Source organism: Erinaceus europaeus, chromosome 3, assembly GCF_950295315.1.
Source record: "Erinaceus europaeus chromosome 3, mEriEur2.1, whole genome shotgun sequence".
Classification (NCBI taxonomy): domain Eukaryota; kingdom Metazoa; phylum Chordata; class Mammalia; order Eulipotyphla; family Erinaceidae; genus Erinaceus; species Erinaceus europaeus.
This window is the reverse complement of record NC_080164.1, coordinates 84,055,200-84,080,598: the sequence shown is the minus strand read 5'-3', so window position 1 is coordinate 84,080,598 and position 25,399 is coordinate 84,055,200. Positions and strand designations below refer to the sequence as shown.

The 25,399-nt window shown below is 45.2% G+C and overlaps 1 protein-coding gene across 4 annotated transcripts in view; it reads right to left on the bottom strand.

Moving 5' to 3' along the window:
• Nucleotides 1-5,310: 5,310 nt before the first annotated feature.
• The window catches only part of FHL2 (four and a half LIM domains 2), a 72,934-nt gene continuing 52,845 nt past the window's right edge, over nucleotides 5,311-25,399 (bottom strand). For all 4 annotated transcript variants that reach the window (XM_060187621.1, XM_060187620.1, XM_007531938.3 and 1 more), the window contains 4 exons: nucleotides 22,290-22,464; nucleotides 13,257-13,426; nucleotides 10,186-10,372; nucleotides 5,311-5,898 (listed from right to left, as the gene is read on the bottom strand). In XM_060187621.1, coding sequence (XP_060043604.1) covers nucleotides 5,747-5,898; nucleotides 10,186-10,372; nucleotides 13,257-13,426; nucleotides 22,290-22,464 — 684 coding nt within the window. In that variant the 3' untranslated portion in view covers nucleotides 5,311-5,746. The remainder of the gene's footprint in view (nucleotides 5,899-10,185; nucleotides 10,373-13,256; nucleotides 13,427-22,289; nucleotides 22,465-25,399) is intronic.

Sequence of the window (25,399 nt, the reverse complement as noted above, 5' to 3'; positions counted from 1 at the left end):
TTAGGACTGCTTTAGCTGTGTCCCAAATATTTTGATAGCTTGTGTCTTCATTTTCATTGAACTCTCGAAACATTTTGATTTCTTCCTCGATTTCCTCTTTGACCCAGAAGTTGTTAAGAAGTGTACTGTTGAGCTTCCACATTTTGGGACTGTTACTAATCTTTTGTTGATTGTTAAGTGTTAGTTTAATTCCACTGTGGTCTGAGAAGATGCTTGGGATGATTTCAATGCTCTTGAATTGGCTGATGCTGTCTTTGTGGCTTAATATATGGTCTATCCTTGAGAATGACCCATGTGGATTTGAGTAAAATGTGTATTCCAGTTTCTTGGGATGAATGACTCTGAAAATGTCCAATAGTTCTAGTTTATCTATCTCTTCATTTAGCTCCCTTATGTCTTTATTGATTTTCTTCCTGGATGATCTGTCAAGTTGAGAGAGTGGGGTGTTGAAGTCCCCTACTATGATTGTGTTACTGTTAATATATTGCTGTAGCTCTTTCAGTAGAAGTTTGATGTATTTAGATGGCTTCTCATTGGGTGCATAGATGTTAATAATTGTTAAGTCCTCTTGATTGAATGATCCTCTGAGCATTAAGTAGTGTCCATTCCTATCTTTTTTAATCTTATCTATTTTAAAGTCTATCATATCAGATATGAGAAGAGCTGTTCCTGCCCTTTTTTGTGGGCCATTGGCTTGTATGATAGTTTTCCATACTTTCACTTTAAGTCTGTGTTTGTCTTGTTGAGTTAGGTGGGTTTCCTGTAAACAGCATATTGTTGGGTTGTGTTTTCTGATGCATCTTCCTACTCTGTGTCTTTTAATAGGTGAATTCAGGCCATTGACATTTATTGATATCAAAGATTGAAGATATTTTAACGCCATTCTTGTAGAGTTTTAGAGTGTTTTGATATATGGCCTATTTGTGGTGGTCTGATTGTTTATAGGAGATCTTTCATGACTTCTTTCAGGGCAGGCTTGGTGATGGTTGCTTCCTTCAACTGTTGCTTGTCTGAGAAGGTTTTGATGCCTCTATCTAGTCTGAATGACAGTCTAGCAGGATATAGTATTCTTGGCTGAAAGCCTTTCTCATTGAGCACTCGATTGATATCTTGCCATTCTCTTCTGTCCTGTAGTGATTGTATAGAGAAGTCTGCTGCTAATCTTATGCGTTTTCCTTTGTAGGTGACTCTTTGTTTTTCTCTTGCAGCCTTCAGGATCCTTTCTTTATCCTTATTCCTTTCCATTCTAAGTATGATATGTCTTGGTGTCTTTAGGTCTGGGTTAATTCTGTTTGGGACCCTCTGGGCTTCTTGAATCTTTATGTCTTTGATGTTGTCTAGACTAGGGAAGTTTTCAGCTATTATGGCCTGGAAAATGCTTTCTTCCTCTCCTTCTCTTTCTTTCTCTGGTATGCCAATAATGCGTATATTGTTTCTTTTGAAGTCATCCCATAGGACTCTGTTGTTGTTTTCAGCATCTATTAATCTCTTTTTGAGATCTCTTACTTCTTTTTTAGTTAATTCATCCTCAATCTTGCCAATTCTGTCTTCAGCCTCATTGATTCTATTCTCTCTTCCCTCTATTGTTTTCTGGAGTTCATCTATTTTGTTGCCCTGTTCTGATAATGTTTTAGCTTGTTCACTTAGTTACGTTCTTAGCTCAATGATTTCAGCTTTCAGCTCTCTAATAACCATTAGATAATTAGTATTTTCTTCCATAGTCTCATTTGTTGTTCCTGCATTTCTGATTACAATTTTTTCAAATTCTCTACTCACTCCTGTTATTATTTCCTTAGCTAATGTTTGGATGTTGAACTCGTTGTTTTGTGCTTCACCCTCTGGAGGACTTTTAGCTGGACTCTTGTCCTGGTTCGAGTCTCCAATATTTTTTCTTGTTGTTTTAACCATTTTATATATTATGTTATGAGTTCCCTTTATCAGTACTTTTCAAATTATTGATTACTATTGCCTGGATTGACTTGTGTCTAAGTAAGTTAAAGGGTTCACAGTGGTGGAAGTTAACAGTTGATCCAATCCCTGAGTTGTAGCTCAGTGGTTTAAAAGCCTCTTTTTTTTCCTTCCCTGTAGGCTATGGGAGCCTGAGGGCTTTTCAACTATCAATAGGCTTCTTAGCTCAATCATTGACTCCTGACCAAGAGATAAAGCAGGGTGTGGCAGAGATAATCCAGTGGTTATGCAAAGAGACTTTCACAGCTCCTTAGCTAAGCCACCAGAGGTATAGGTCTTCTCCTGAGTTTCCTGGTTAGATCTCTGTCCCCTGGTGTCCCTCCCTGTCACTGCTCCAGATTCTGAGGGTAGTAGCAATGGAGACTCAGAGTTGCACTTGGTGAGTCTCTGGGGAGTCCTTTCCTCCCTTCAGCTGTCCCCTTGTTGGTGGAGCAGACTGGAGGTGGTGTCTCAACTGACAAACTGCTGGACTGTTAGCAGTCACTTAATCTCTCTTTAGGCTCCTCTCTCCTCTCTGTCACCAGCCACACGTGTTTGTACTCACCGGTGATTTACTGGGTTCCTGTGGTCATTCTAGTCCTGTCTTATTTCGGTCCCGGGTGGTCTCCTTTGGTATTCCTAGTTGATCCGGGAGAGAAGAGAAGAGGAGAGGCGAGAAAGCGATCTGCTGCTCGTAGCTCTGCCTCTGGAAGTCCTCCTTTTCTCTACTTTTACCATCGTGTCTTTTCAGAAGCACTGAAGGAATCCTATGTGTGCTAAACTGTTCAGAATATACAGGCAGGCAGAAATCTGTCTCTGCAGGCCTGGCACTTTGTCCTGATGCCATCCTTCCCTTTCTGGAACGGATGTGTCAGTGAGACAGGAATCCAGTGGCCATGGGGAAGCACCAAGCTCTGTCACATAGTGTCAGCACCCCTTTCACTGTCATCAGCTCATGTTCTGCTGTTTACATTCGGAGCCTTGTCACTGCTTCACATGAGTAGGAACTTCTAAGAGGGTGTTTGGGAGAAGCAACAAAAAGGTGGTGGGAAAGAGGCTGTAGTACTGACTGAAGACTTTTCTTTAAATTTCTATTATGAGGGCCAGGCAGTGGTGCACCTGGTTAAGCTCACACATTAGTGTGCAAGGACCCAGGTTCAAGCCTGTGGTCCCCACCTACAAGGGGAACGCTTCATAGTGAGTCAGAGCTGCAGGTGTCTCTCTTTCTCTCCTTCTCCCCTCTCATTTTCTCTGTCTCTATCCAATAATAAATAAAAGATTTTTAAATAAAGTGAAAGAGTAAACAAATTACTTTTTTCTTTTCCCATTTTTGCCTCTAGGGTTATTACTGGGGCTCAGTGCCTGCAATATGAATCCAATGCTCCTGGAAGCCATTTTTTCCCCCTTGTTTTTGTTGCCATTGATGCTGTTGTTGGATAGGACAGAGAAATGGAGAGAGGAGGGGAAGACAGAGAGGGGGAGAGAAAGAGACAGCTGCAGACCTGCTTCACCGCCTGTGAAGTGACTTCCCTACAGGTAGGGAGCCAGAGGCTCAAACTGGGATCCTTATGCCGGTCCCTGCGCTTGTGTCATGTGCGCTTAACTTGCTGTGCTACTGACTGACCCCCCCCAAATATACATATCTATGACTATTTTTTTTTTTTCCTCCAGGGTTATTGCTGGGGCTCAGTGCCTGCACCATGAATCCACTCACTGCTCCTGGAGGCTATTTTTTCCCCTTTTGTTGCCCTTGTTTATCGTTGCTGTTATCATTATTGGTATTAGTAGTATTGTTGTTATTGTTGTTGGCTAGGACAGAGAAATCGAGAGAGGATGGGAAGACAGAGAAGGGGAGAGAAAGACACCCGCAGACCTGCTTCATCGCCTGTGAAGCGACCCCCCTGCAGGTGGGGAGCTGGGGCCTTGAATCGAGATCCTTATGCTGGTCCTTGTGCTTCAAATGCACTTAATTCGCTGCACCACTGCCTGACACCCTATTATTGTTTTTTTTTTTTTACACACACACACACACACACACACACACACACACACATATTTAATATTTATTTACTTTCCCTTTTGTTGCCCTTGTTATTTTTTTATTGTTGCAGTTGTTGTTGCTATTGATGTCATCATTGTTAGGACAGAGAGAAATGAAGAGAGGAGGGGAAGACAGAGAGGGGGATAGATACCTGCAAACATGCTTCACTGCTTATGAAGAGACTCCCCTACAGGTGGGGAGCCGGAGGCTCCAACCGGGATCCTTAACACGTCCTTGCGCTTTGTGCCACGTGCGCTTAACCTACTGTGCTACCTCCTGACTCCCCCATAATTGTTTTGTAACCAGAGCTTTGCTCAGATCTGGTATATGGTGGTGCTAGGGATTGAACCTTGGACCTCAGAGTCTTAACTATTTACTAACACTAGAGAGAAGGAAAGTGAACTAGAACATCACTCCAGCGCATGCAATGCTAGTGATCACACCTGGGGTCTGATACTTTAAAAGTCCCAATGTGTAGCCTCTGCACTACCTCCCAGGCTGTCCCCAGAATCATTTATTTTATGTGCCAGAATGAACCCAGGGCCTTATGCACCCAACACTGCCGAGTCACCTCCCCAGCCTAATCTCAGTTTTTTCACTCTGTACTTTCTTGACAGGCAGAAAATACACAAAGTGGGCGGTGGGAGTGGGGTGGAGGGAGAGAAACACCAAAATACCACTTCAGATGCATGGAGTTCTCTTGATGCTGTCCATGGTGCTGCCATGCAGTGCAAGGAGGAAGCCTGGGGCCTCACTCATGGAAGGAAGACTTTGTTTTCAGCTGAAGGGGGAACACTTTTTCAGTGATCACTGTCCCAGCCCATCAGGACTTGCACCTCATACAGTGACCAGCGAAATATTCAGTAGAGTGTTGTTTATATCAGAACTTTAGTGTTTAATTAATTCTATTTTTTTTTCCCTCCAACGTTATCACTGGGGCTCAATGCTAGCACCATGAATCCACCACTCCTGGTGGCCACTTTTTTTTTTATTTGATAGGACAGAGAGAAATTGAGAGAGAAGGGGAGAAAGAGAGAGAGGCCTTCAGACCTGCTTCACTTGTGAAGCATCCCTGGTGCAGGTGGGAGCCAGGTCTGAACCTGGATCTTTGTGCTTGGTACTATGTGTGCCTAACTGGCTGCGTCACAGCCTGACCCCTAACTTCTTTTGTTTTTAAGTTTTATTTTATCTTTGATAGGTGAGAGACAGAGATAGAGAAAGAAACGGGAGAGACACCTGTAGCACTGCTCCACTACTCATGAAACTCCCCCCTGCCCCCTGCAGGTGGGAAAAATTATTTCTGTCTTCACACACTTGTGAAATTAAAGGGTTTACTCTGGATAACTTTATTGTAAGTCAGATCATCTTGCTTTACTTGACAGGAAGTGACATAGTTGTGAATACCAGCTCTTGATTACTATGTGATTTGGAAAACATTCAAGTTCGTGACCTATTCATTGCTTTAGAAATGAAATATGCAGTGAGAGAAAGACATTTATAAAGACATTCAAAAGGCATTTTTTTCTTTACATTGGCTTATGAAATTCAACTCCCCCACCCCACCCCCCGCCGAGGGTCTACATAATGGGGGAGGGGTTTCCTTTCTTGGGATGAAACCTTGTGCAAAGGGCAGAAGCCCTGAGACACGTGCACATCGCTATGGAAGAAGCACAAGAGGAAAGTCTCCAGGAGGCCAGTGGGACCAGAACTCGCTGAGGCCCGGAGGAGGGATAAAACACAGCAATCCACACACAGTGCTCAGATGTCCTTTCCACAGTCAGGACACAGGATGTCATCCCTCTCAGTGAGGAAGCCTCGGCCCACCAGGGACAGGGAACACTTCTTGCAGTTAAAGCAGTCGTTATGCCACTGCCGCTCTTCGAAGGAGATGTACTTTGTACCCCCAAGTCCTGTTAACAAAGAAGAATGACACTGGGTGAAGAACAGAAGGCCGAGGGGCAGATAGTGGCGCACCTGGTAGAATGCACAGGCCACCATGTGTGAAGACCTGAGTTCAAGCCCCCCCCCCCCCGTAGCCACCTGCAGGGAGGAAGCTTTCCCAGTGGAGGAGCAGTATTGCAGGTGTCTCCTCTGTTTTTTTCTCCCCACTCCCCCTCTATTTCTGTCTGTCTCTCAAGAAAAGAAAGGAAAGGGAGTCGGGCTGTAGCCCAGTGGGTTAAGCGCACGTGGAGCAAATCGCACGTGGCGCAAAGCGCAAGGACCGGCATAAGGATCCTGGTTGGAGCCCCCGGCTCCTCACCTGCAGGGGAGTCGCTTCACAGGCGGTGAAGCAGGACTGCAGGTGTCTATCTTTCTCTCCTCCTCTCTGTCTTCCCCTCCTCTCTCCATTTTTCTCTGTCCTATCCAACAATGATGGCATCAATAACAACAATAATAATAACTACAACAATAGAAAAACAAGGGAAACAAAAAGGGAAAATAAATATTAAAAAATAATAATAAAAAATAAAGTTAAAAAATATTAAAAAAAAAAAAGGAAAAAAATGCTTCCAGGAGTGGAGGACTTGTATAAACACTAAGCCCCAGCAATAAACCTGGTGGTAAAAGAAAGAAAAGGGGGAGTCGGGTGGTGGTGCAGCGGGTTAAGTGCACGTGGCACAAAGCGCAAGGACCGGCATAAGGATCCCTGTTCGAGCCCTCCGGCTCCTCACCTGCAGGGGAGTCTCCTTCACAGGCGGTGAAGCAGGTCTGCAGGTGTCTTATCTTTCTCCCCCCCTCTCTGTCTTCCCCTCCTCTCTCCATTTCTCTCTGTCCTATCCAACAACAACATCAATAACCACAACAATGTTAAACAACAAGGGCAACAAAAGGTGAAATAAATAAATATTAAAAAAAAAGGAGAGGAAAGGAAAGAAGGAAGGAAGGAAGAAAGGAAGGGTGGGAGGGAGGAAGGGGGATGGAGCCAGGCAGTGGCGCATCTGGTTAAGTGTATAGTACAGAGCAATGACCCATACAAGGATCCCAGTTTGAGGAGCAGCAAAGCAGGTCTGCAGGTGTCTATCTTTCTCCCTCTCTTCTCTCAGTTTCTCTCTGTCCTATCCAATAAAATGGAAAAAATAGCCACCAGGAGCAGTGGATTCATAGAACAGGCACTGAGCCCCAAAGAAAACCCTGGAGGCAAAAAAAAAAAAAGAAAAGAAAAGGGGGATGGATGGATGGATGGATGGATGGATGGATGCAGAGAAGTTTAGGTTGTACACCAGGCAGTGCATGTGTTACCAAGTGCAAGGACCCAGGTTCAAGCCCCCAGTCCCCACCTTCAAGGAGAAAGTTTCATGAACAGTGAAGCAATGCTGCGGGTATCTCTCTCTCTTTCTCTCTCAGTTTCTCTTTGTCCTATCAAGTAAAATAAATTAATTAAAGCTAAAATATTTCTTTGAAAAAGAAGGAAAAAAAAGGAAAAAAAAAAGGGAGAAGCTTAGGTTGTTACATTAGGACCCAATTCCTGGTTCTGAAAAAAGGATTTCCAAGTCAGGACAGTATGATACTGAGACAGTGCCAGTCTGGAAGCCATGTACTGGGAATGCACATGCACGTCAGTGTCAGCAGCCTTGATGTTACCAAAAAACAGAAACTAGCTCCAGAAGCAAATGTCTACTACTCTCATTATGCAGACCCTACTGTATGTGTCTGTTTACTTACACATTATGTGTTTTCTTCCCAGAATGAGATTTCATAAGAGAGAGAGTTGGACAAATCAGGTACTAGACAGGGCTGCCCATTATCACCATTACTATTCAACATAGTGTTGGAAGTTCTTGCCATAGCAATCAGGCAGGAGCAAGGAATTAAAGGCATACAGATTGGAAGAGAAGAAGTCAAACTCTCCCTGTTTGCAGATGACATGATATTATGCATAAAAAAAACCCTAAAGAATCCAGCTTTTGGAAGTTATCAGGCAAAATAATAAGGTTTCAGGCTATAAGATTAACATACAAAAATCAGTGGCATTCCTCTATGCAAACACTTAAGGTAGCAGAAGAAATCTGGAAATCAATCCCTTTTACTATAGCAACAAAAATAACAAAATATCTAGGAATAAGCCTAACAAAAGAAGTGAAAGACTTGTATACAGAAAATTATGAGTCACTACTCAAAGAAATTGAAAAAGACACAAAGAAGTGGAAAGATAATCCATGTTCATGGGTTGGAAGAATTAACATCATCAAAATAAATATACTGCCCAGAGCCATATACAAATTTAATGCAATCTCCATCAAGATCCCAACCACATTTTTTAGGAGAAGAGAACAAAAGAGAGAATTGGCATCTCTTACTCCTACCTACACTGCCTGATGTCTGCCCATCAGAACTGTCATGATGGATAAATCCCAAAGGAAGTACAGAAGAGGGAAATGTGTGTATATTTTGGGGGGTGTGTGTGATCAGGAAAGGTCTCAGAGCAGTGGTGGATGTTTGGGGTGGGTGGAGAAAGGCACTGTTTAGAGTACCATGAGACCAGCTACAGAAGCCTGAACTTGGCTGACAGAGCTGGCGAGGAGTGGTGTAGTGAAGCCTGTGGAAGGTGGCGTTCCTTCCTTAGGAACCGATGGTAAAGACATGATGTGTGAGCAATGGAGAAAGCCAGCTCAGATTCTAAAGGAGAAAAGCAGTGGTAACTCAGTTCAGTTTCACTGCATGGTTCTCTTCTGATGACTAATTGCTACCATGAAATGTTCAAGGTCTGTTGGTCATCTGTGAGAAAGAACATGGACAGTCTGTCCTTCCGTTGCTCCCCCACTTTGGAATAAGAATGAAACACATGGGGTTATCTTAGAATTATAATTGATTCTGGTGAAATTTGGACCAAGAATTCACCTACCAGGTGATCTATCTCCTGTTCCCCATTAAGTGAATTATTTTTTTAAGATTGCTTTTTTTAAAAATAAATTTTTTGTCTTTATTTATTTATTGGATAGAGATAACCATAAATCAATAGGGAAGGTAATGATAGAGAGAGAGATACCTGCAACACTGCTTCATCACTCACAAAGTTTTCCCCCTGCAGATGGAGACTAGGGGCTCGAACTCAGGTCCTTGCATGTGGTAACACGTGCACTCAACCAGGTAAGCTGCCACCTGGCCCCCCAAGATTGAATTTTTTTTTTTGCCTCAAGAAAAGAAAAAAGGGGGAAAAAATGCTTCCAGGAGTGGAAGTTATCGCTGGGGCTCAGTGCCTGCACTACAAATCCACTGCTCCTAGAGGCCATTTTCCCCACTTTATTGCCCTTATTGCTCTTGTTGTTGTTGGATAGGACAGAAAGAAACTGAGAGAGGAGGGCAAGACAGAGAGGGGGGGAGAAAGATAAATACCTGCAGACCTGCTTCACCACCTATGAAGCAACCTCCCTGCAGGTGGGGAGCTGGGGCCTCAAATCAGGATCCTTGCACTTCATGCTATGTGTGTTTAACCCACTGCACTACCACCTGGCCCCCAGTATTGATTTTTTTTCTTTTATTTATTTACTGGATAGTGACAGAAATCGAGAGGGGAGGGGGAATAGAGAGGGACAGAGACACCTGCAGACCTGTTTCATCACTTGTGAAGCTTTCACCCTGCAGGTGGGGAACGGGTGCTTGAACCTGGATCCTTGCACACTGTAATGTGTGCATTCAACTAGGTGCACTACCACCAGGCCCCTATTGACTTTTGAGAGACAGAGAGAGAGAGAGATCTCAGGTTTACAGTGGTGCCAGGGATTGAACCTGGGACCTCAGAGCCTCAGGCATTAAAGTCTGATGCACAGCTACCTCACTACCTCCCTGGCCAACTCAAGCTTACTTTTTGAGTTTTGAAAGTATTTTGTTTGTTAACACAAGATAGAACAAGTGTGTCACTCTGGCACATAGCATGCTGGGAATTGAGATCAAGAATTAATGCTTCTGAGTTCAGCACCCAACTCACTGCACCACCATCTTCCAGACCCCAACCTAAACTTATTGAGAAGAAACCATATGGATTCAGTGACTAGTGAGCTAAAGGGGAAGGCAGTACCCACTGAAGAGTCTCCCCTCGTAGCAAGAAGGAAGTAAGCACGTCAGCTCTGTTGAGGGCCCAAGTGAGGCCTAGAGTCGGAACAGACTCCCACACTCCAACCCTGTAGCTGTTTGACCATCAAGTGGGTGTGGGAAGAGAGATGTCAGCACACAGGAAATGGGGCTCTGTGCACACTTACCGCTGATGGGGTGGGTACACCCGGCACATTTCTTTGCGTACAAGTCACAGAAGCAGCTGAGGCAGTAGGCAAACTCGTCCCGGGATGTGAAGCGCTGCCCAGAAAGTGGCTTCTTGCAGGCTGTGCACACGAAGCACTCCTTGTGCCAAGGCTGCTCGCGGTAAGTCACCCCTCCGCTGGTGATGGGCTGGAGGAGGCAGCAGGGAGAAGGTGGTGAGTTCCCCTCGGTCTCAGGTGCTGCCCCGATGCTGTGGAACCCTCATTTGGAAAGTGTCTATTTCGTCTTAAGTCAGCAAGAGGCTGACTTCAGAGCCACTCCTTTGGTTGTGCTCCTTCCTACTGTGACAGGGCCTTGGGGGCATGTAAGGCTCAAGCCTTGGAAGCAGTGCCAGGGTGTGTCAAGACCAAAGTCTGCTTCAAGGACTGAATTCACACCCCAAATATACCCCATTGCCATCTCTGTGCCTAATCTGCAAATCCTCTGTAAAGATGTCTGGGCCTCAGTTTCCTTATCTGGACTCTGGGAGTGGAGAGGTTAAGTGAGAGAGTCACCATAGCACACTCACTACACAAAGAAGGCTGGCAGGGGCAGGGGTAGACAGCATTATGGTTATGCAAACAGACTGTCATGCCTGAGGCTTCGAAGTCCCAGGTCCAGTCTCCTGCACCACCATAAATCAGAGCTGATCAGTGCTTTGGTAAAAAAAAAAAAAAAAAGAAGAAGGCTAAAAGGTGACAGCTTCTCAGACACCATTCCAACTCCTGTGGTGTCCAGTTATTTATCTTGAGAGAAGAGGGAGACTTCAAAGGCACCATGGGATTGTCACCTGCTGATGCTATAGTGAGGGGGACAAGCATCTTGGGGGGTGGCATTCAGGAACAAGCCCAAAGTCTACCTTTTTTTTTATTCATTAATGAGAATGACAGAGGAGAGAGAGAAAGAACTGAACATCACTCTGGTTCATGTGCTGCCAGGGATAGAACTCAAGACCTCCTGCTTGAGAGTTCAATGCTTTATCCGCTCACTGCACCACCTCCGGGACCACCAAAGTCTACCTTTTTTTTAAAAAAAAATTATTTATTTATTCCCTTTTGTTGCCTTTGTTATTTTTATTGTTGTAGTTATTTATGTTGTTGTTGGATGGGACAGAGAGAAATGGAGGGAGGAGGGGAAGACAGAGGGGGAAAGACAGACACCTGCAGACCTGCTTCACCACCTGTGAAGTGTCCCCCCTACAGGTGGGGAGCTGGGGGCTCGAACTGGGATCCTTACGCTGGTCCTTGCACTTTGCGCTACTTGTGCTTAACATGCTGTGCTACCACCTGACTCCCCAAAGTCTACCTTCTTACCCAGGTCATGGGCTTAACCAGGGTTAAAAAGAAGCTGCAGCAGCAGAGAACTGGCCATCAACAACACACGTTATTTAAAAAAAAAAAAAATTCCTCATCAACGACAGGAAGAGAGAGAGAGAGAGGAAGAGAGAGAGAGGACCAGAGTGTCACTCTGGAACATGCGATTCTGGGGCTCGAACTCAGCACTTAAAGCACTCTAACCACTGCACCACCTCCAGGGTGAGAATAAAACTGGAAAGAAAGAAAGAAAGAAAGAAAGAAAGAAAGAAAGAAAGAAAGAAAGAAAGAGAAAGAGGCCCTGGAATAACTCAGTTTTATTTCATTTTTTTCCCCCACCATGTTGCTTTTCATACTCATTTAACAACTGGACAAATGATACAACTGAATAGGATAAAGATGATGGCCTATTAATAGTAGTGGAAGACGGTGTGAAAATACCTCACTTTTGCACTTGTAGGTACTTTAATTAATTTTCACATGGCTCTAAACCCAGTCCCTGCCCTCATCTCGACACAGAGCTTGAAGGGCCCAACATAAACGACACATGATGTTTCCACTTTGCAGATGAGTTAGCTGAGTTCCAGAGAGGTGGACAGCTTGCCTGTGAATTCACAGCCAGTTCAATGGAGCTAGGGTTTGGGATTTCTGCCACCCTGTGCTCCTCCCATTGAGCAGTGTCAGCCATCAAGTCGCAGACGCTACTATGACTTCATTCTGACTTCTCTGGGCAGACGACCTCACTAATGTCTCAGAACCCCACTTCCCCAGAGCCCTATCCCACTAGGGAAAGATAGGAACAGGCTGGGGGTATGGATCAACCTGCCAACACCCATGTCCAGTGGAGAAGCAATTCCAGAAGCCAGACCTTCACCTTCTGCATCCCATAAAGATCTTTGGTCCATACTCCCAGAGGGATCAAGAATAAGGAAGCTTCCAATGGAGGAGATGGGACACAGAACTCTGGTGGTGGGAATGATATGGAATCACACCCCTATTACAATTATATCCCTTACAATCTTGTAAATCAATGTTAAATCACTAATGAAAAATAAAACATAAAAAAAAAATCCACTGGGAGTCGGGCGGTAGCGCAGCAGTTAAGCACAAGTGGCGCAAAGCACAAGGACCAGCATAAGGATCCCGGTTCGAGCCCCCCCCCCCACCGATCCCCACCTGAAGGGGAGTTGCTTCACAGGCAGTGAAGCAGGTCTGCAGATCTCTCTCTCTCTCTCTCTCCCTCTCTGTCTTCCCCTCTTCTTTCCATTTCTCTCTGTCCTATCCAACAATGACGACATCAATAACTACAACAATAAAACAACAAGGGCGACAAAAGGGGATAAATAAATATTTTTTAAAAATTCACTATCCTTTGAAAAGGCACAGAAATGTGGGCTTCCCAGCTGAGGCAACAAGGCCAAAAAGAACAGCTGGACTGTTGTCTTATGGGAACCAGGCATTGCCTGCAGGCTGGGAGGTACAGCTCACAGAAAGAAGGGTAGCGGCACAAAGAGTCCCCAGCAGTCACCACCCAGGGAAGTCGCAGGCTTGCACTCATCCTAGCAGTGCTTGGACACAACAGCAAAGGCAGCCACGCATCAGTGTGGTGGCACCTGCAGGTGGAGCCCACTCCCTCACCCCCAGGCCACTCATGTCTGACAGTTAGACTGGGAGAATGGACTTTGGTCACGGGGAACAACCCAAAAAGGAGAGAGAGGTACCTTGTTGCATTGGACACATTGCAGGGCATACTGCTTCTCATAGCAGGGCACGCAGAAATTCTGGCTATCCTTGGGGATGAAGCTCTTGGTTCCAATTGGCTGCTGGCAGTGGTGGCAGATGAAGCAGGTCTCATGCCAGCTGCTGCCCCTGTATTCCATCTTGCGGGTGCCTTTCGTGAGCGTTGAAAAGGAAAGAGCAGCAAATGAACAAAACAGAGGAGGCTTAGAATAATCCTGATGGTCTGCATGGAGTAAGCACCACCATTTGTGTCTGCAACCATTTAGGTTGCTTTCGTTCTGGAAGGTTCACCTGTAAATGGGGATTGTATGGTCATGCACTCAGTCTGCAAAACACACATCCAATATGTATTTGCAGAAGAGCGTGATTATGAGCTCTGAATGCAAAACAGAGAAAGTTCGGAAACTTCTTGTAAACTGTCTTGAGAAACCTGACTCAGCTCAGATTACTTGTTAGAGTCCTTTGTGAGTTTTGGAGCACAGGGGTCTGTGGATAACCTCCCTCCAGTTCTCCAAAAGCAAGTGGAAGCCAAGTCTTAGTGGATCTATAACTCTGCCCTAAATGCTGTCTGGGAGGTGGCGCAGTGAAGAAAGCACTGGACTCTCAAGCATGAGGTTCCAAGTTTGTTCCCTGGTATTGCACATGCCAGAGTGATGCTCCAGCACTCTTTCCTCTCTCATTAATAAATAAGGATCTTGGGAGCTGGGTGGTAGCACAGTGGGTTAAGCGCACGTGGCGCAAAGCACAAGGACCGATCTAAGGATCCCAGTTCGAGCCCCCGGCTCCCCACCCGCAGGGGAGTCCCTTCACAGGTATCTATCTTTCCCCCTATCTGTCTTCCCCTCCTCTCAACAACAACGACATCAACAGCAATAATAACTACAGTAACAATAAAAAACCAAGAGCAACAAAAAGGAAATAAATATTTAAAAAAACTTAAATAAATAAGGATCTTAAAAAAAAAACACCCACATGTATCACTTGATTTCCCAATCTGTGATCGCTTATGCCATCCTAACCATTCTCATTTGATAGGTTTACATCATGTTCTAAGGTGGTTGGAAACATTCTAGAGACCTGAACCTTGTTTGGTGATGTGTGTGCTTAACCAGGTGCAACACCACCGGCCCCCCTCCCATGTTTGTTGTACATACGTGTGTGTACACTCCTTCAACAGAGAGAGAGAGAGAGGACAATACACGAGACACATGCTCATTAGCTGTGCTACTGGCAAGGCTTCCAGTCAACAGCAGATTACTGGTGAAGTCTGGGGGCATCAGATGATGCTCTACTGCTTGATTTCAGAATTGTGTGGTGCCCCTAACCACCACATCACTTAAGGAGCAACAGTGCCCAACACTTAGGTTGTGCATGGGGGTCTGTGGGGAAGGGGGTTGGAGGGGAGGGAACTTTTGAGGAGCAGGGCAATGAAGCCAGTGAAATTACGTCACACAACTGAATTTCAGGTAGAGAGGTGGGAGGATTTTGATTCACATTTGTTTTTATCATAATTATTTTTTATTGTTATAGTTGTTATTGATGTCTTTGTCGTTGGGTAGGACAGAGAGAAATGGAGACAGGAGGGGAAGACAGAGGGGGAGAGAAAGATAGACATCTGCAGGCCTGCTTCACCGCTTGTGAAGTGACTCCTCTGCAGGTGGGGAGCTGGGGGCTCGAACCGGGATCCTTATGTATGTCTTTGCACTTTGCGCCACCTGCGCTTAACCTGCTACGCTACCGCCCAACTCCCTGATGCACATTTGTTTATTCATTCATTCATTCATTTATTTTTAATTGCCACAAGAGATATCACTGGGGTTTGGTGCCAGCACTATGAATCCACGGTTCCTGGCGGCCTTTCTTTTTTCTCCCATTGGATAAGACAGAGAGAAATTGAGAGGGGTGAGGGAGATAGAGAGGGAGAGAGAAGGAGAGACACTTGCAGACTTTCATCTGTCCTGCAAGTGGGGAGCAGGGGCTCAAACCTAAGTCCTTGCACATGGTAATGTGTGTGCTAAACCAGGTGCGCCACCACCTGGCCCATGATGTAAATTCTCTAGTGATTTAAAAAATATATATATTTAATTTATTGGCTAGAAACAGAGAAATTGTGAAGGGGAAGATAGACACCTGCAGCCCTGTTTGACCACTTGAGAAGCTCTCCCCACTGCAGGTAGGAACTGGGGGTTTGAACTAGGGTCCTTAGGTATGGTAACTACTCAGGTGTCTGTCTACCACCCAGCTCTCTCTAGTGATTTTTTAAAAATTACCACCAGGGTGTGGTCCAGGAGGTGGCGCAGTAGGTAAAGTGCTGGACTCTCAAGCATGAGGTCCCAAGTTCAATCCCTGGCATCACATGTACTAGAGTGATGCCTGGCTCTTTCTCTCTCCTATCTTTCTCATTAATAAATAAATAAAATCTTAGCTACCCTATGACCCTGCAATTCCTCTCCTGGGGATATATCCTAAGGAACCCAACACATCCATCCAAAAAGATCTGTGTACACATATGTTCTTGGCAGCACAATTTGTAATAGCCAAAACCTGGAAGCAACCCAGGTGTCCAACAACAGATGAGTGGCTGAGCAAGTTGTGGTATATATACACAATGGAATACTACTCAGCTGTAAAAAATGGTGACTTCACCGTTTTCAGCTGATCTTGGACGGATCTTGAAAAATTCATGTTATGTGAAATAAGTCAGAAACAGAAGGATGAATATGGGATGATCTCACTCTCAGGCAGAAGTTGAAAAACAAGATCAGAAATGAAAACACAAGTAGAACCTGAAATGTAATTGGCATATCGCACCAAAGTAAAAGACTCTAGGGTGGGTGGGTGGGGAGAATACAGGTCCATGAAGGATGATAAATGACATAGTGGGGGTTGTATTGTTAAATGGGAAACTGGGGAATGTTATGCATGTACAAACTATTGTATTTACTATTGAATGTAAAACATTAATTCCCCAATAAAGAAATAAATTTAAAAAATAAATAAATTACCACCAGCGTTATTGCTGGCTGCACTATAAATTCACTGCTCTTGGCAGTCAGCCCCTTCCTTCCCCCCCTTTCTATTTTTATTTGACAGGAGAGAAAGAAATTGATAGGGGAGGGAAAATAAAGGGAGAAAGACAGACACCTACAGACCTGCCTCACCATTCATGAAGTGTTCCCCCTGTAGATGGGGAGTGGGGCCTCGAATGCAGGTCCTTGCTCATTGTGATATGTTCTCTTAACCAGGTGTGCCACTGCCTTGCTCCCTCTAGTGATTTTTAAGGGGCTATTTTTCCCTGCACAGTTTTTGTTACTTTTTTTTATAAAGGGACAGAGAAGAGGGAGAGGCAGAGAGTGAGAAATAGATCACAGCATCAAAGCTTCCTGCAGTGCAGTGGAGTCAGGGCTCGAACCTGGGTCACGCACATGATAAAGCAGGGATTCAAGTGAGGCGTTTCACTGTCCTGTCACTTGCTCTTTAAAAAAAAGGGGGTGCTGGGGAATTATGCAGATGCAGTCACATCTGCCAAGCTGTCCCCTCAGGCTAGCGCCAGAGTTGGGACATTCTCGGAGTGCCTTTCCCAACCAATCCTGTCCCAGCTAGTCACTCCCGGTTTTTGCCCTATAAAGCCCTTCTCCTTCTGCCCCTCGTTCTCTTGCTGGCTTTTCAGATTGATGATTAGACGCAAGGGAGGGTGGTCCGGGAGGCAGCCATTTTTTGCTACCTCCTTGTGGCCCGAACCACTATGCTTTCACCCAACTCTGAGGTGCCCGTGAGAATAAAGATTTGTTCCCTCTTCGCTCCGGATCTCCTCTCTCTCTCCTCGCAGCGCAGCCTGACAAAGGGGGGGGGGGGGGGTCGGGCGGTAGCGCAGCAGGTTAAGTGCACGTGGTGTAGAGCACAAGGACCAGCATAAGGATCCCGGTTCGAGCCCCCAGCTCCCCACCTGAGGAGGAGCCGCTTCACAAGCGGTGAAGCAGGTCTGCAGTTGTCTATCTTTCTCTCCCCCTCTCTGTCTTGCCCTCCCCTCTCCATTTCTCTCTGTCCTATCCAACAACGACAACGACAACAACAATATTAACCACAATAAGACTACAACAACAAAGAGGCAACAAAAGGGGAAAAAAATTATTTACTCCAAAGCTAACCTTGTCAGACAAAGCAGGGACTACAAAAGCTGGATAAGGGCAAGAGGCCAGCATACTTTAATTATCGCTCTTTTGGTCACTACCAGGATACTCCATAATCTGGGGCCCTAGTCAGGGAATCCTAGGATTCCCACACAGACATGATGGACCTAGACCTCTAAGAGATCCCTGTTGTCACTGTCACTGGTCATCTCCATCAGGAACAACATAATAGACCTCTTTGTGGGCCCTTATAGGACCTTGCCCTTAATGTGGATCAATAATGGTAGGGAATGTTCCATTCTCCAAGGGGAGGTTGGGCAACATACTCTGCTACTCAAGGAAGACGGGTCCTGCAAGGAATGTTCCTAGCTATGACCACAGATTATGCGCTTAAACCTACAGGGATGCAGGGGTTACACAGGCTCCTATGCTGAATATAGGCCCCAGATCAAATTAATGGGATTTACCATTAACAAAACTTATATACTTTCCCCATATTTGGGAACTATTCTCTTCCTTCATTCAGCTTTCTAGTCCTGTTTCCAACTCTGACACCATCTCTCCAGACAATACCTTTAGCCTACCTGCATGTTAGTTGTTTGACTCAGACAAAATTTAGTAAAGTCATAGGCCCCTTAGAATATACCTAAAATCTACTAGCTTTTCCCAAAATGGAGACCCTAAATCTCATCTGCTATATTCTTGCCTTTAGGTTCCTAATTATTAAACAAATTGTTCTGCTTTTTCTGTCATGATTCCATGACACCAACCTGATGTCCCTAGGCAGATGACCTCACTAATGTGTCCCAGAACCTCACCTCTCCAGAACCCTGCCCCACTAGGGAAAGAGAGAGACAGGCTTGGAGTGTGGATCAACTTGCCAATACCCATGTTCAGTGGAGAAGCAATTACAGAAGCCAGACCTTCCATCTTCTTCATCCCATAAAGACCCTGGGTTCATACTCCTAGAGGAATAAAGAATAGCAAATCTTCCAATGGAGGGGATGGGATGTGGAACTCTGGTGGTGGGAACTGTGTGCAATTATACTGCTCTTGTCCTAAGATCTTGTTGATCACTATTCAATAAAAAAAAAAAACTAATAAAAAAGATTTATTAATTTTGTCAAGAGACTGACCAAAGTTTGAGCCTAGGTACTACCACACTGGAGGAAGTTTCAGTGTGATGGTATCTTTCTCTCTTCTTCTCTCTCTTCTCTCTTTCTCTATCTCTTTCTCTCATTGTGTCCTTGCTTCTCTCTCTCTCTCTGAAAGTTTGCCCAGAATGGCAAAGTCTCAGCAAAGACAAAAGAAAAAGAAAAAATAAAAAGACAGACAGACTGACAGAGATATTCATTGACCTTGGAAGAGAAGGGAAAGAGGGAAAGACAGACCAGAACACAGCAAAGCTCTGGCATAAGCTGTTGCCAGCGATTGAACCTAGGAGTTAAAACGAGAAAAGGGCAGTTATGTTTCTTCTGAAAGATCCAGGTAAAATCAGGAAGGTGTATTCTTGGTGTGTTCTCAAATAACAACCACCCACAGTTCCAGGGGACTGTCCCTGGGGTGGTGGTGTTGGTAGTAGTGGAGACCCACAGGACACTCACTTTCAGCCCAAGTGGGCAGGCAGTCGGGCCCATAACCAAGTATTAGTGTTGCACAATATGACCAGCAGGTGGCAGCAAAAGGCCTACGAATGGAATCTGCAGCTTGCAGCAAGTCCGCAGCAGGATGCAGTGTTTAAAAGGAAAGGTGTCTTATTCTGATTTTAAGCAAGGAAGCAGTCAGAAACTTAGGGAAGAACTAGTGACAACTTGGCTAAGCTCTAAAATTGTAGTATATTTGTGAAAAGCGTCTGTAAACAGGCTTGACATCTGGTAGGTGAAAATTGGTTAAGTCTAGGCACTGGTTGATGACAGCTCTGGCTTTTTTTGGTCAAGAAATGGACTTTTAGAGGCCCAGGAGGTGATGCTGTGGATAAGTGCTTGGACTTTCAAGCATGAGGTCTCTAGTTAAATCTCCAGCATTGCATGTGTTGGAGTGATGCTCTTGATCTTTCTCCTCTCTCTCCATCACATATATTTAATAAATAGAATGGAATCTTAAAACACATTGTCAATACTTGTCCAATTCTGCAGGTGACTTCATTTTTTTTACTAGCTCATAATGCCCAAGTGGGGTTGCCACTTGCCACTTGTACAGTGTGGGGAGTAGGGCAGTAGCGCAACAGGTTAAGGTCACGTGGCGTGAAGTGCAAGGACCGGAGTAAGGATCCCGGTTCGAGCCCTGGCTCCCCACCTGCAGGGGAGACACTTCACAGGCAGTGAAGCAGGTCTGCAGTTGTCTATCTTTCTCTCCCCCTCCTCTCTCAATTTCTCTGTCCTATCCAACGACAGCAACAACAATAATAATAGTAACCACAACAATGATGGAACAACAAGGGCAACAAAAGGGGAAAAAATGGTCTCCAGGAGCAGTGGATTCGTGGTGCAGGCATTGAGCCCTGGCAATAACCCTGGGGGCAAAAACAAACAAAAAAACCCCACTTGTACAGTGTGTTGCTGCAAACTGAACACTCCACCTCCCTCTGGAAGGACTGGGCTGGCCCCAGGGTCCCAGGTCTGCCTGGGCAGGGGCTATGTCCACGTGTGTACTGCCAAGAGATCTCGTGTAGGTGGGTACCTCCACTGGGCCTCAGAATGGGGTAATGAAGGCATGGGAGAGGGAAAAGTGGACTAGCCTGTAGGATGAACAGAATAAGCCACAAGGAGGAAGGTGGCCAGGATAAAGAGGGCAGGAGGGTCCCAGAAAGTGCAGTGGGGACCATTACTGGTCACGTCCATCAGGAATATCATCATAAGCCCCCCCCCTGGTGGGCTAGTCCAGGAACTTGCCCTTCACTATAAAGCAGCAATGGTAGAAACTGCCCCACTCTCTGAAGGGAGGCTGGATCATCCTGCCCTGCCACTCAGATCCTGAAATGAGTGACTGCAGCCTCTTAGAATGTTGCCAGCTGTGACCATGGACTGTGACCTCAGACTAACAGCAACTCAGAGGTTACACAGGCTCCTGTGCTAAATGTGAATATATATGGGTCCTGCACCAGATCGATGGGGTAAACAGTTAATTTCATTTGTAGATTTCCTTCAAGTTTGGCAGCTACTCTTTGCCATAATCCAGCTATATGGATTACGGATTACGGATTATGCCTCAGAAAGCAATGGGTTCTTACTGCAGTTACTGAGACCCAGTAATAACCCTGTAATTTTGGTGACCAAAAAAAAAAAAAACACTGGAGATAACATTTTCAGTCCAAGTTATGTCTGTCTAGATGGAGAGATGTACAGATCAGAAGTGAACACAAGCTGAATGTTTAAACATCACCACACAGATAATGAAAGCTCTTCTCAACTCTGACACCATCTTCCCAGACAATATATTTAATCCACTTCCATGTGAACCAACAAGCTCAAGCGCAATGATTACTAAGTAGTGCTGCAGTTGTCTCTTTTTTGCTCCCTTACGACTCCCCCTCCCCACTCACCTGATGTCTCTCTATCTCTATCAAAAGAAAAAAAGAAAAAGAACAGCCAGCAGGAGCAGTGGATTCATTGTGTCTGCATCAAGCCCCAGTAATCACCCTGGTGACAGTAAAAATACTTTTAAAAATTAAAACAAACAAACAAAAATGGGGGGGCAGAGGTAGATAGCATAATGGTTATGAAAAGAGACTCTCATGCTTGAGGCTCCAAAGTCTCAGGTTTAATCCCCTGCACCACCATAAACCAGTGAGCAGTGCTCTGGTAAAAACAACAGCAACGAAACAATCAACCAAACAAACAACAAAAAAAACTAAAGGATCTAATGCTATGCAAAAATTTAATATCTGGGGAGTCGGACGGTAGCACAGTAGGTTAAGCGCACACGGCGCAAAGCGCAAGGACCGGCGGAAGGTTCCCGGTTCGAGCCCCCGGATCCTCACCTTCAGGGGGGTTGATTCACAGGCGGTGAAGCAGGTCTGCAGGTGTCTATCTTTCTCTCCCCCTCTCTGTCTTCCCCTCCTCTCTCCATTTCTCTCTGTCCTATCCAACAATGATGACAACAATAATAATAACCACAACACTGTTAAAAAACAATGGCAACAAAAGGGAAAATAAATTAAAAAATATAAAAAAAAGTTCATGTCTAAGGTTCTGAGCTTCAAAGGTTCAATGCCCATAAGCCAGAACTTATGTGGCTCTTCATCTTTCTTACTGTATCTCCCTTTCATTAAAAAAATAATTAAAATAAAATATTTATTTTATTATTTTTTAATTTTTTTAAAAAATTTTTAATTGTTTTTAACCGGAGCACTGTTAAGCTCTGGCTTATGGTGGTACAGGGGCTTGAACCTGGGACTTCAGAGCCTCAGGCATGATCATCTGTTTGTATAACCATTATTCTATCTCCCTCCACCCAAAACATTTAAAAAAAAATGAAAGAAAAATTAAAGAGTCCTGAGTCTATAAAAAAAGCTCATCTGGATAGGGCACCAAGCTGGAGGAAGCCTTAGTATCTCAGTCTTTCTCACTCTCACTTTCTCTCTCTTTCTCCCTCTCTGAAAAAGTCAACTCAAAGTGGTAAAGCCCTGCAAACCAAAAAAGAAATCAAACACTCCCCCTAGTGAAACAAAGCCAACCTCCCCCATGAAACAATGGGCACTGTTCTCCACCCCCACCCTCAGACAGACGTGTCACCTGTCACCTTACTGCTTAGCACTTGACACAGCTGCAGTAACAGGCGGGTGGGTCTGTGTCTAGATCCTGAGCTTTGCGAGACCGAGGACAGGTCTACACCTCAGTGCTCTCACGCGCCTGTGTGTACGTGTTCGGCGCACACCTGCCTCACCTGGCATGATGGTCTTCTTGCACTCCTCGCATTTGGAGGAGTACTCGTGTGAGTAGCAGTCAGTGCAGAGCAACTGGTCCTCCTTGGCTGCGAAGGGCTTGTCTACCAGTGAGTGCTTGCACCTCGAGCAGTGGAAGCAGCCTTCATGCCAGTGCCTGTCTTTGTAGGACAAGTCCTGTGGGTCCAGAGCACATGAGACAGTGAGGGGAGGGCAGTGGGGACCCAGACATGCCCTGTTTGGCCCCTCAGAAGCGGTGCGGGGGCAGATCCATGGGGCAAGCAGATGGGGAGGGAACAGTGGGCACAGCTGGCCTGTACCCAGCCCATGTGCAATGAGTCAGGGTGCTCTATGCACTAGACTAGCCAGGGCTGTGTCCATAAGACAGAGAGAGATACTTGTAGAAAACATCTCACAGTGACAGGGAGAGAGAGCTCTGCTGGTGGGGTGTCTGACAGGCACGCTTGAGGTTCCCAGTTCAAACATCAGTGCCACATGTACCTGACATTTCTTTCCTTTTCTTTTTTAAAATAATCTTTACAAGATGAAAGACGTTCTTTTAATTATTTAATTTTTATTTATTTATTATTGAATAGAGACAGAGAAATTGAGAGGGATGGAGAGATGGAGAGAGGCAGAGAGACACCTGCTGCCCTGCAGGTGGGGACCAGGGGCTTGAACCTGGGTCCTTGTGCACTATAATGGCTTAACCAGGTGTGCCACTGCCTGGCCCTAATACTGTAACTTCTCTCTCTCTCTCTGCCTCTGGGTGACCAATTTTTCCATTTTATTGGGTAGGACAAAGAGAAATTGAGAGAGGAGGGGGAGATAGAGAGGAAGAGAGATAGATAGATAGATAGATACCTGCAGACCTGCATTACCACTTGTGAAGCGACGTTGTTCAGGGGCTTGAACCAGGATCCTTTTGCGGGTCCTTGCACTTAGTACTATGTGTACTTAACTGGTGCGCCACCACCCACCCACCTACTCTGACTTTTCTCTTTCTCCCTTTCTCATGGGAAATCCTCTCTCTCATATGGAATTAACAAAATGAATCTTTAACTTTTTCTTCTGCTACCAGGGTAGACTGACTAACTCTCTAGAACTTTAACATGACCTCGAAATCCCCAGTTTTAAAGTCCTCTAGAGAAGCTGAAGGAGGTCTGGGGGAACAGGAAGAGGGGGAAAAAATCTGCCCATATCCCACAGTAAAAATTCCAAAGCTAATCTTGTGTTTTTAGAAATGTCATAAATTGCAGTCAAGTGTTGGTAAACAATGTAAGATAAGGGCCAAACACTTCCTTCTGGATTTTATATATTTTTTTCCATTTGACAAATATTCCCAATATGGGAAACCTCTGGTGCCTGGCTCCAAACAAATCCTGGCTGGGATTTAAGCTGAGGCAGGGGCGAGGGGTGGGTTGATGGGAGGTATTTGGGTGCCCAGCCTCCCAGTTCTCTAAATGGGGCAGTGGGCAGTTGGGTGCCCTCAGACTCAGTCTTCCTGTTCACATAGCTCCACCTGGGCTGGGCTCCCTGGCACCTTCTCCCTCTCATACCCTCAGCGCTTTATCTTGTGTGTGGGAGGGGTTGCAGTGTCTGTAAACCTGTGCTTGTGGTGGTCATGCTACCCTATCTCATCTGTTGGTTCCCTCAACTGGGGGTGGTGGTGGTTGTCGAAAGGGCTGAGAGGACAGCACTTACCATGTGGCACCCTTACTGATGTTCTGTGTGTGTGTGACAGCCACACAGGCAAACCCACAGCTGACACGGAAACTAGGCTCACAAGAGGTCTATACAGTCTACGGCTCATAGTCAGGAAGGGGCTGGACCTGTCTCTCACCTCGGTGGGTGTGAGGTACTTGCTCGGCACACTTCTTCCTCTCTGTGGGATTCCCTGGCAGCAGACCTTCTGGTTTTTCCTGGACTGGAAAATCTTTCTCATGTAATTCATCCACTATTAACCTTTACTCAACAATTCTGAGGATGCCCCTTTACTAAATCATCTTCAGGAAGGAGTTTTCCCTCTCATAGGAGGGTGTTGTAAATAAATCAACACATTTCCATAGTTTCTAACAGACTGTGGACAAATAACAGGGGAACTCTGAAATAGTGATTTGTTTGTTAAATATTTAAAAATCACTGGGTATGAGGTTGGGTGGTGGCGTACCAGATTGAATGCACATGTTACAATGCTCAAGGACCAGGGTTTAAGCGCCCCCAATCCCCACTTGTTGGAGGAAAGCTTTGCAAGTGGTTAAACAGTGTTGCAGGTGATTCTCTGTCTCTCTCATATAAATAAATAAAATACATCTTTTAACAGTTGGCTAAGCAGCTCTGGACTCTCAAACATGAGCTCTTGAACTTGATACTCAGCACTGTGTCTGCCAGAGTGACGCTCTGGTTCTCACCCTCTATCTCAGTGTGATTAGTGAAGAAAGACATCTTTTATTTTTTTTTTAAATTGGTTAATGCCCACAGTGAACTTAATTCCCATAGGCCTGAGGGTATTTTCAGATCACACACACACACACACACACACACACACACACACACACACACACACACACACACACGGCCTTCTGTGAGGAGTGAAAGGAGGCTTCCAGGGTCTGGGTTATTTTAGGGAATGACAGTGGCACCAGCTCTGACAAGCCAGACGCTTTGTCGAGAGCATTCCTGCTAGGCTGTACTTTCTGAAATAACAGCCACACTTTCTTTCACATCGACTTCCTCCAAGTCAACTTTGTCATGATTCTTTCTGAGAAATTCAGGGAAACCAATCCAAATATTCCAAAGTGGAAATGGCTAGGCCTCGCCTCAGATCAGTGTCTCTTTCCTCTCAGAACCCAGAGCTCACATGGAGTGAGTTTGTTCATGTGGTTGGAGAGATCAGCCTGATGAATTTTGCCTTCAAGGCTATCTTGTTAATCCGGGCTCCCAAACAAGGGATTCTTGTTTATTTACTTGGGAAATATGTGCTTTAAAGGTCTTTCTGTTCAATCATGCTGGAACCATAATCACACTCTCATTGACTTTAGCCACCAGTTACAGATGACTAGTTCCAATATCCAAAAGGTGTTTCCTTTAAGCTAGACTTGTCCTAGGACTG